Below are 11,638 nucleotides of genomic sequence, written 5' to 3'. Positions count from 1 at the left end.
GTGCCGCTCTCCAACTTACCTCTTAAGAGTGATTCTCTCAGTCTCTAGTCTAGAGCTAGGGTGGCAATCAGCAAGCCCAGCTACGCTCTTGTCTTCATCCTGTTCCTTCTGCCACTACTTGCTTTTTTTCATGGTTTGTGGAGATTTGAACCCATGTCCTCATGCTTGTATAAGAAGCACGTTACCCTTTTAGCCATTACTGGCCTCTGATATTGCTTTTGTTCCATTACGTCATTCAGGGTAAAATCCCTCATGAATACACGTCTTCATGGCTACAGTCTCTCCCACAAGGCTGCCTTGAAAAAGAAGCAGATACTGACAGCTGACATTTGGGTGGGTGGAGGGCAGGGAGGGGCAGGTCCAGCATGCAGCTACGTCAGCAGAGATACAGGGCAGGAACTTGGAGCTGGTGTTAACAATGACGCTGTACAGGCATTCTGTGGGAAGAACTTGGCTTCCCAGTAGATTCAGAGTGGGCTTGGGCCAAACGGATGAGGAAGGGGCCATAGCTTGGGAATACACCAGTGGCTAACAAAGAGGTGGCGTGCCCACCTGTTCCATTTGGTGAGGGTGTCTCTGAAGGACCTAAGTTCGTTTTGGCTTAGTCTTTGCCTCATAGGGCGGCCTATCTCCCGTTGTTGCTGAACTTCAGCGTGATCTCACCATGGAATACTAGCAGTGGGGTTATTTGTGCACATAACATTTATTGATGCCTATCAACTTCGTGTTACCCGAGACTAGCTAGAATCATCCCCCGAAGGTGACCCTCAGAGGGATGTGCGACACCCGCCCACCGTACAAGCAAGAACACAGCAGGCACTGCATGCGGTTCAGGAAGGTCCTCTGCCCATTCTGATTGCGGGATTGGGCAGGTAGTGTCCTTGACGTGTCCGTATCTTCTACAACTTAGTCCTCTTTCCTGTGAAGCCAGAAAACAAGAGCATCTAGTTGTGTCACAAACCACACAGGAAACAGTCTATATCTATGCAAACACAGGCTCAGTTCCCAGCATCACACAAAAGAAAAAACAAAATAAAACACCTTCCCTCCCCCAGTCCATCTGTACTGGCGGATGTGGTGTGTGTGTGGGGGGGCATGCTTTTAATTCTAGCAACAGGAAAACAGAGGCAGGGGGTTCACTGCACATTTCAGCCTGGTCTCCACAGAATGTTAAAGAAAGCAAGAACGACACAGACAGAACTGGCCTCAAAACCGACTATAATTTAGGAGAACGTTGCATGACTGTGTGTTCAGCACTCTTTAGGTCCTATGCATCTGAAGGCCAGCAGGTGGCGAGAGTGAGTGGTATAAAGTTGCTTATTCTCCTTAGCCAAATGAGGTAGGTGCACATCACAGGCGCTGCTGAGTCAGCGGATTCTAGGCCTGACAGCTGTTTGCAACCATTTCTTTTTCTGCAGAAACCCATCTCCCTGAGTACAGGTCTCTCTCTCTCTCTCTCTCTCTCTCTCTCTCTCTCTCTCTCTCTCTCTCTCTCTCTCTCTCTCTCTCTCTCTCTCTCACTCATTCAAAGAGCTTATCTTTTCACAGTGTATTCCCATTCTTTCTTTATGTGTGAAGAAGGTTTGAAGAAGATGAATATGTAATTTCGGATTCTTGTGTCCATGTTACTTTAAGAAGGCGGAGATATGAAAAGACACACCCACATCTGAACTCACCACCTACCTGCTGTTCAAGCACCTGGAAGCCACAGACCTCTGCCAAGTCACTTCTCTTCTTTGAGCCTTTACCCCCTTATCTTTACCCAGGGATACCAGTGTTTATCATGCCTTTTCACCTGTTTTCCAAATACTATTTCTAATGATCTTCATCAAGCAAATACTGACCCACACTTGCCTTTAAAGCAATATGGAGTTTGGAATTTGACCAAAATAAAGGAGAGAATGGGACATACAACATTCAGAACTCCTGTGGGCAGTGGCTACTATATAGCTGTTGCTTTTGTGGGGAACACTTCCCTATACGTTTATAAAGGCAGGGAAACTGGGTCATGTTTGCTCATGTGGGGCAACTCCTTGGCAGTGGACAGCTATGGGTGGGAGCTATCCTAATTCATCTGAGGTGAGCAACAAAGGATGATAACCTTCCATCACATAGTGGACTTCTGAAACTTAACGCATGAAACATCGGCTGGTGACGTGGCTCACTCACTGACTAAGGGCTCAGATGCCTACCCTGATGACCCAAGTTCAAGTCCTGGTACCAATGTACCAGAAGAAGAGAACTGACTCTTGCAAAATTTCCTCTGGCCTGCACATATGTGTAGTATTTTGTGAGCTTACACACACACACACACACACACACACACACACTCACACAATATGTAAAAATTAATTAAAAATAAAAATTAATATCTCTTCACATGTATAATCGGAAGCAACCTTTTCAGGACTGTGAGGCTGTTGTTTCACGGAAGTCCTTTATTTGTATTCATCTGAAATGCTGAGGAATAAACTCGGGGCCTCACACAGGCCAGCCTTGCATGCTGTTGGCCTTCTGCACAGCCATTCATTTTAAGTCTCACTGTGGTTCTCCAGGGAAGGCCCTGTTTTCTGACAGCTTTCTGTCAAGCCTGACACTCTTTTCTTGAAAGCCATAATTATTACCATATAACTTCTGAATTCCTGCAATGTCGTCCTCTGTAAGCTGGAAGCCTTCTGTAGTGTGCCTTTCATAGGTAGGGTACATCACAGCAGTGGGCACAGAAGAGTGAGCCAGACCCAGAGAGTGGCCAAATTCATGGGTGGCAGCAAGCAGGAAGTTCACGCCTACAACCAGCAAAGTGTACATGGCAAATATTACAATTGCTGTATAAAGTCCTATAATAGATCACATCATAATGAAAAATAATAGCCAGCCTCAGCCTTCCTTAGTTACTTGTTACCTCCTTCAAGAGCGAGGTGGGCTAAGAGGGGACACATGACCGACTTCCCTGTTGCTGTGATAAACCATGATGCCCAAAACAACTTAAGAGAGAAAGAGTTTACGTTTGATTATTTTGCTGGAAAGATGGAATCCATAATGTCAGGGAAGTCAGGGCAGGAGCAAGTGGTGGGAAAAGGGATCTTTAGATCAGAATTCACACACACACACACACACACACACACACACACAGAGAGAGAGAGAGAGAGAGAGAGAGAGAGAGAGAGAGAGAGAGAGAGAGAGAGAGAGAGAGAGAGGGGTAGGGTGCTATAAACCATCGAAACCCAGTGACCTGTTTCCCCAGCAAGATGGGCCTCCTAAAGGAGGTATAACCTCCCAACAGCGCCACTAACTGGGGACCACGTGTTCAAATACAGGAGTCTCGGGGACATTTCACATTCAAGTCAAAATAATAGTAAGAACCAGGTCCTTTAGCAGGTGCTTCAGGTTAAGAATGCACACCCTAAACCAACCAGTGAGGAGCCATGGGGAGAGCAGAGGAAAGGCTATGGCAGCTTTTTTCCTCTGGCCTGCACATATGTGTAGTATTTTGTGAACTTATACACACACACACACACACACACACACACACACACACACACACATTCAGGGAAAGAATAATATGCTCTGCATATTATTACTGTTGGTCTTAATTTTGTAGTCAGTTAGAAGCTGCTATGTGTGGCCCCAAATTCTGAGATAGCTAACTGCGTTGTTATCATGAATTTACTGTTTGGCTTTTGCTAGATTTGGGCTAGGAAGGGGCAGTTAACTGTTTTACCCTTCAGCTTTGTGACCAGCTTAGGGCCCCAAGCTGCTCTTCTGGTTCACTTTTTTTATTATCTTATTTATTTATTTTTGTTTAATTTGTGTATGTGCGTACTCTCCTACCACATGAGCCTCTATACATCACACACACACACACACACACACACACACACACACACACACACACACACACACACACTACAAAACCAGAAGATATTAAATGAGATAAAACATTTAAAGCATATACTGAATTACTTGACACTTAAGGTGTCTTTTAATTCTTATAATTAAAATGATGATCAAATTAAAGTTGGTATAAGCCTAGGGTTTCTGGAAAGATGTGTAGTAGGAGAGACATAGATCGTTACCTGTGTTATCGTCAGTCCAGTACTCATCCTTGTCAAAGTGAGCATCTCCTCCTAGGCCTGGCCCAGGTGCAAAAGCATGACCTAGAGTGTTTCCTGGCCCATCAAATGGAAAGTTGTCTCCATGATCTGCAAAACAAGGCAACGCTATCTGTTAGTGGCTCAGGTTTTCTTTGGTCATCTCCTCCCTTTGCAGAGAGAGGCCAGTCCTGTTAGTTGACCCTCTTGGTACCAATTTCTGAGGTGGCTGTAGATTTGGTCCAGCCACTTGTCTTTCACCAGATGTATTGCTTATCACTGATAACCATCATATGAGGAAGGCTCACTGGATTCAGGATCTTAAAAATGTGTATGTTGCGTGTGTGCGCGTGCTTGTGCATGCGTGTGTGTGTGTGTGTGTGTGTGTGTGTGTGATACTAAGAATTAAAACCAAGGCTGCTCAAATGTTAAACATATGTTCACCAATCAAAGCCCTCTGTAGTGCCCGTGAAAAGGTGTGAGTCTTGAAAGGCGAACACTGACATCAGGAGCAAACAGGTAAGCGAGCACACAGGGTCAGCCTGCACGGGCCTTTCTCACCTCCCCGTGCAAAGCGGATCATGATGTCTGCAGTGCCTTGCGTGACTCTTCTGAAGTCCAGTGGGATCTGCTTGCTCCACATTCCAAGAGCCTTTTCCACGATTTGGTCCACCACGGGCTGCGGTAAGTCTGAGGTATAGGATGTGATTCTGAGCACACAACAAGACAGGGTGTGAGTTCTCAGGAGAAGGGATTGCTGCCTCCATCCTCATGAGCCCGAGTGAACCTCACCTGTAGGTGACAGTTTTGGAATGCCATTTTGGGCTGCTTGGCATTAGTGAGTACTTTGCAACATCTGGCACTCCACATCTGGGTTTCTGCATTATTTCCACGATGTGTGGGGATAGCTTCCCAGTCACGGGCAGGCCAAAGAACATCTGCATTTCCTTGAGTTTCCTCGCTAGACTGCTGGCCTCCTTCATTTTAGAGTTGTGAAGGTAAAATTTCCTAAGATAATTCTGGCAGACAGAGAGTAAAGACTCTTTTACGGTCGTTTATTTGGAAACACGCTGTTGTTGTGGGGTTGCATAGTGATTTGAAGACAACTCCTATGGAGTGAGGTAAGTATGTACTAGTGAGGAAAATGGAATCTTGATAAGGATGTCCTGGCCTGCAGTTGCGTCTGTGAAGAGAAGAACGCCTTTGCACCACTGTATTCTCAACAAGTATTTTGAGGACAAACACACACCCACTTTCTAAAGCTTCATCTTAGTGTTAGTGCGGTAGGATGTGTCAGTGTGTCTTCAGTGAGCACACTAAGGGCCGGGAACATGGCTCAGTCAGAGCAGAGCATCCCTCAAAATTTTGAGGACCTGAGTCTGATTCCTAGAACCCATGTAAAAAACTGATGTGTCTATAACTCTAGTGCCAGGGAGTAGAGACAGGAGGGTCACTAAAGACTTCCAAAAATCAAGCTCTGCTCCCACTCCCAAGCAATATTCACCTCAACTTCTGGCCTACACACACGCACACACATACACACACACACTCATACACACATTCACACACACACACACATACATCCACACATATACTCACACACATATACATACATGCACATACTCACACACACACTCACATGCACATACGTACATGCCCGTGTGCACACGCGCACACACGCACACACACGCACACATACACACACATATACACACACACTCATACACACATTCACACACACACACATACATCCACACATATACTCACACACATATACATACATGCACATACTCACACACACACTCACATGCACATGCGCTTGTGCACACGCACACACACGCACCCCCCCCCCCCCACAAGAGCACACATTAAGACAGACCTTGGGCAGCACAGACCTTATGTAAGAGCTGCTGTGAGCTGGCTGTTAATATTTCAGTAGAGGGGAAGAAATCAGGTGGTTGCTTGTTTAACTAGCCTGAGTTAATTGTTCGGGAAGAAACCATAGCTAATAGCATCCATGGTTTGTCCAGGTTCACACACTGAGTTAGCGGCAGGCCTGGTCTGGAGTTCCCTTGTCTGCATTGTCCCTCTCTACTCTCTCTGCCCTCAGGCCCTTTCTGCTGTTGGCACAACCCATCCAGGAGGTGGCAGAATAAACCAGAGCCCCTGGACCTTCCCAAGCACAACTGGATGTCAGAAAGCATCCTGGTGTCTGGCGTGCACTGGGAGAGCAAGAGAACTGACAACAGTGGTGATTCCCACAGGCGTTACAGGGCCTTCCCAGGGGCTAGGCACACATGCTGTACATTTTACCAAAGTAAACTGACAGCCGACATGGCCCCTGCCTGTTGCCATGGCATTTCGTTCATATAACACATTCTCAGTATTTACTCACAATGATCATGAATGAATTCTTTCTTTAAAAACAAATAAGAGGGCTGGAGAGATGGACCAGAGGTTAAGAGCACCGACTGTTCTTCCAGAGGGCCTGAGTTCAATTCCTAGCAACCACATGGTGGCTCACAACCATGTATAGCGTGATCTATTGCCCTCTTCTGGCCTACAGTTGTACATGTGGGCAGAGCAATGTATACATAATAAATAAATAAAAATTAAAAAACAAAAACAAATAAGAAACATCATATCCCTTCTGGAGATGTAGACTTCACTAAGACATTTTTTCTCCTTCTGTTGATGATTTGAGATATAATTTTGATCTGCAGCACAGGCTAGCCCGGAACTCACTGTGTAGCTCAGTCTGGGCTCAAATACGGAATGTCCTTCCTTTTGTTAGACCATCTGTGTGCTAAGCAAAAGGCCTAAATGCCCTTGTGAGAGCATCCTAGAGAAAGCTGGATCAAAACTCCTAAAAATGCTGTTTGGTAAGGTAGAAGCAGTTAGACATTGGTGATTCAGTGTGGTTGAATCTGGTTGATCAACTGGGTCTTTAAAAAAGTCAAACTGGGCCAGGCGGTGGTGGCACATGCCTTTAGTCCCATCACTGGGGAGGCAGAGACAGGCAGATCTCTGTGAGTTCAAGGCCAGGCTGGTCTACAAAGCGAGTCCAGGATAGCCAGGGCTACACAGAGAAACCCTGTCTCAAAAAACAAAACAAAACAAACAAACAAACAACAACAACAACAAAAAGTTGTTGTGAAGTACAGTCCTGTTTTTCTTATGCTTAGAGTTTATTGGTCATTATCCAATTTTACCAAATGACATTTTAAAAAAGATTTATTTATTTATTATGTATACAAATCTCGTTATAGATGGTTGTGAGCCAACATGTGGTTGCTGGGAATTGAACTCATGACCTTTGGAAGAGCAGTCAGTGCTCTTAACCTCTGAGCCATCTCTCCAGCCCCTACCAAATGACATTTTATACTTATTAATTATTACACTTATTCAGCAATATACTCAGAGAAACATGGTCTCTGATCTAGGAAAGCTTATCCCAATCCCTGTCTCCATTGGCAGGAAGAATGTGAATCCAGGTGCCTTTGACTCTCGCACAGCACCGGGTGACATGCTATGCAGGCCTCTCCACTGGGAGGCCTCATCCTTAGAGTTCAGTACAGTTCATGAAAATAACTTCAAGTTGCAATAAATATTAATAACATGTCCATTCCTGAGCGTTGATCGGATTTCGAGGATTGCATTGTCTTCTAACAGCCCCGCTTGGTGACATCGTTACTATTGTTGTCCAGTTTCTGACCCGGAGAAATTAAGGTCAGAAAAGGAAGGGCACTCTCAAGTCCACCTAGATAGCAGATTAAAAAGCTGGCACTCAATCAGCACACAGCCAGGCTCTGCAAGCCAACGTGGACGGCTGCTCACGAAAAGTATACACTGCTTTCTAACCAGGAACATCGTGCCCAGGAATACTCACTGTCACCCTAACACTAAGGGAGAAGCCCAAATGAGAGAGCGTTATACCTGAGCGAGTTCCCATTGCAGCGTGCTCACGTCTCCAGCTTCCCAGGACAGTGGCAGGGCCAGGTAGCCTGGCAGCAGATACGCAGCCACGCAGAGCAGGGCAAGTTGCATACTTGCCATCAAAAGGCGATTGTTCTCAGAGCCACTTTGATGTGTCCTTACAGGGGCTGGAGAAATTTATACAGCTTCTCAGCCCTGACTGTGGAAATAGGTGACTCATTTGTACACTTTCTTTCTTCTTAGAATTTAGCAACAATGAGGAAGTTTTGTCCTTATATTGGGAAGAGGAACACAAGAGCGTGGCTGAATCCATGAGAAAGCTTCTTTTATTGTTGGAATCAAATTACTACTCTCTCAAGTAGATTGACCCAAAGTTTCTTGGATTATTTATTGTATTATGTATCCTAAAGGGTTTTTCTAAAAATGTATACTATGTGGAACAGTGCATAAATCACAAATAACAGCACTGAGCAAGTACTGCGACATCACCAGTGTCAAGGGTGATGAAACATGCCTGGAACTCAGAATCCAGAGGCTGTGGAGGCAGGAGGATTGCAGTTTGTGGCCACATAGTGGCTCCATAGCCAGATCACTGGCACCATAGCCAGATCACTGGCACCATAGCCAGATCACCGGCTCCATAGACAGATCACCGGCTCCATAGAGAGAGATCACCAGCTCCATAGCCAGATCACCAGCTCCATAGACAGATCACCAGCTCCATAGCCAGATCACCAGCTCCATAGACAGATCACCAGCTCCATAGCTAGATCACCGGTTCCATAGACAGATCACCAGCTCCATAGACAGATCACCGGCTCCATAGACAGATCACCAGCTCCATAGAGAGAGATCACCAGCTCCATAGACAGATCACCAGTTCCATAGAGAGAGATCACCAGCGCTATAGCCAGATCACCAGCTCCATAGCCAGATCACCGGCACCATAGCCAGATCACCGGCACCGTAGACAGATCACCGGCTCCATAGCTAGATCACCAGCTCCATAGCCAGATCACCAGTTCCATAGACAGATCACCAGCTCCATAGACAAATCACCAGCTCCATAGACAGATCACCAGCTCCATAGCCAGATCACCGGCTCCATAGACAGATCACCGGCTCCATAGAGAGAGATCACCAGCTCCATAGCCAGATCACCAGTTCCATAGAGAGAGATCACCAGCTCCATAGCCAGATCACTGGCTCCATAGCCAGATCACCGGCTCCATAGCCAGATCACCAGCTCCATAGACAGATCACCAGCTCCATAGACAGATCACTGGCTCTATAGCAAGACAGTGATTAAAGTAAGAAAGGAAGAAGGAGTAACTGGAGTCTTGCTGGTCTCCCATGATTCTTTGCAAAGGAGGGAGACAGGCAGTGCAGGTGCAGGTTCTGTGTTAGTGGCTAGACCTAGCCTCTAGCCTTCCTCTCACAGCCCACTATGCCAGTCATACAATTGGGTGGCCCTTTTAACCAGGTGGTTTATTTTCTTACCGGATGATGATATTCCTAATTTTCTCCAATTAAGCATGCCCACCAAATCTCCTGGGAGAGTGATACAATAAATGAGTTCTTATAGATGTATCCTGTATCAGGCAGCCATGTGGCAAGAGATGTTTATTGATCCTTGTAGTGGAGTAAAATCATGGATTTTTTTCTTATCTCAGAGAATAAGACAAGCCACAGACTAGGAGGAAATATTTAGAGAAACAAAAAGAAAAAGAAAAACAAACAAACAAACAAAAAAAACTAACAACAACCCAATGAAGGACTATCATGTAAATTATATAAAGAATTCCTAAAACCTAACATCAAGAACGCAAGCAATCTGATTAAAAATGGACGAAGGACCTAAAAGGATAATTCACCAAAAGGACACGAAATGCTAAGTAAATATAAAAAGATGTTCCCCATTGAAGTTATCAGGGAAATGTGAATTAACAAGGCAATTAAAACCCATTAAAATGACTCAAATCCAGAACATGGGCAGCACTAAGGCAACATGTGCTGGGAATACAAAGGTTACAGCCACTTTGGAATATAGTTTGGCATGTCCAAAACTAAACCATCCCTTACCACATGATCCAGCAAGTGAACTCTTTGCTAGCCATAGAAGAAATGAAAGCTAATGCTCATAAAAAATCTGCAAGTACATGCTTACAGCACTTTTAATTAAACTGTTCAAAACCTGAGACACCCAAGATGACTTTCAGTGAGGGAGTGGTTGCATAGACCGTGGTGATCCACACAAAGGAATATTATTTAGCACTAAAAATAAAAAGAACTACCAATGATGAAAAGAATAGACAAAAGAAAGGTTGTCATTTTACCCTTTAAAAATTTTAAAGAGTTATTTTTATTTTGTGTGTATGAATGACTTGCCTGCATGTATCTGTGAGCGCTGGGTATGAGTCTGGAGCCTGTGGAGGTTGGAAACAGGCACTGGATCTCCAGGAACCGGATGTACAGATGGCTGCGAGCCACTGTGTGGGTGCTGGGAACTGAACATTGATCCACTGCAAGAACAGCCAGGGTTCCTAACCACCGAGCAATCTTCTAGCTCGTTTTAACCTTTTCAATTACCTTACCTTTTAAATTTTTTTATTTAAAAATTTATTTATTATGTATACAGCATTCTACTTGCTCACCGGAAGAGGGCACCAGATCTCATCATAGATGGTTGTGAGCCACCATGTGGTAGGTTGCTGGGAATTGAACTCATGACCTTTGGAAGAGCAGTCAGCGCGCACTTAACGTCTGAGCCATCTCTCCAGCTCAATTACATTACTTCTTTATATAGAATTTGGTTCTCCCTGTAGGGCTGGGGAATGAACGCAAGTGGTCAGGCTTGGTAGCAAGCCTACGAGCCGCCTCAACAGCCCCTGTTTTTACCATTTCTAAATGTCCAGTTCAATGATGCCAATATGTTGCCATGTTCCCAACTGTTACGATATTTATTACCAGAACTCTTCATCATTTCAAATATCCATTTTCTCTCTTCCCCTTTCTCTTAATAACATCTATTCTCTTTTCTGTCTCTATGACTATGGCCACACCATAAACTTCACCTAAATGTAGCCATTAGAGTAACTACCTTTTGGTGTATATGGCTACTTTTCTTCTTTACTATTTCTAGTATTCACTGATGTGAAAGCCTGCTTCGGATCTCTACTCTTCTTTTAATAGATAAATAGTACTCTAGAATTTGGATGTAACAAATTTTGTTTATCCATTCATTCCCAAACGGACATTTGGGTAGCTTGTGTAATATCATTGGTGTAAAACATTTTGAATCTGGTTCCTGTTATTATTATTATTATTGTTGTTGTTGTTGTTTTTCAAGACAGGGCTTCTCTGTGTCACTCTGGCTGTCCCGGACTGGCTTTGCTAGCCTCAAACTCACAGAGATCCACCTGCCTCTGCCTCCCAAGTGCTGGGATTAAAAGTGTGTGCCACCACTGCCCAGCTGGTTCTAATTATTATATATATATATATATATAATCAAAAGCAGATTTTATGAGTTTTATGATAAATTTGCATTCAAATTTTCACCTCTAAGGAACCACCAAACTCGTATTTACAAAAAAGTCACCATCTTAGATTTT

General features: G+C 44.5%; 1 protein-coding gene across 1 annotated transcript; it reads right to left on the bottom strand.

Annotated features, from left to right (window-relative positions):
- Positions 1-2,538: 2,538 nt before the first annotated feature.
- Positions 2,539-8,147, bottom strand: Mmp7 (matrix metallopeptidase 7). Its single transcript, XM_051156766.1, has 5 exons — positions 8,028-8,147; positions 4,884-5,110; positions 4,653-4,801; positions 4,077-4,202; positions 2,539-2,786 (listed from the first exon to the last, which is right to left on the bottom strand). Exons 1-5 carry the CDS (start codon positions 8,145-8,147, stop codon positions 2,539-2,541), a joined length of 870 nt encoding a protein of 289 aa, XP_051012723.1.
- Between the last annotated feature and the right edge of the window lie 3,491 nt (positions 8,148-11,638).

This window comes from Acomys russatus, chromosome 14, assembly GCF_903995435.1.
Source record: "Acomys russatus chromosome 14, mAcoRus1.1, whole genome shotgun sequence".
In the NCBI taxonomy this organism is placed as follows: domain Eukaryota; kingdom Metazoa; phylum Chordata; class Mammalia; order Rodentia; family Muridae; genus Acomys; species Acomys russatus.
This window is presented reverse-complemented; position numbering and strand designations above follow the sequence as displayed.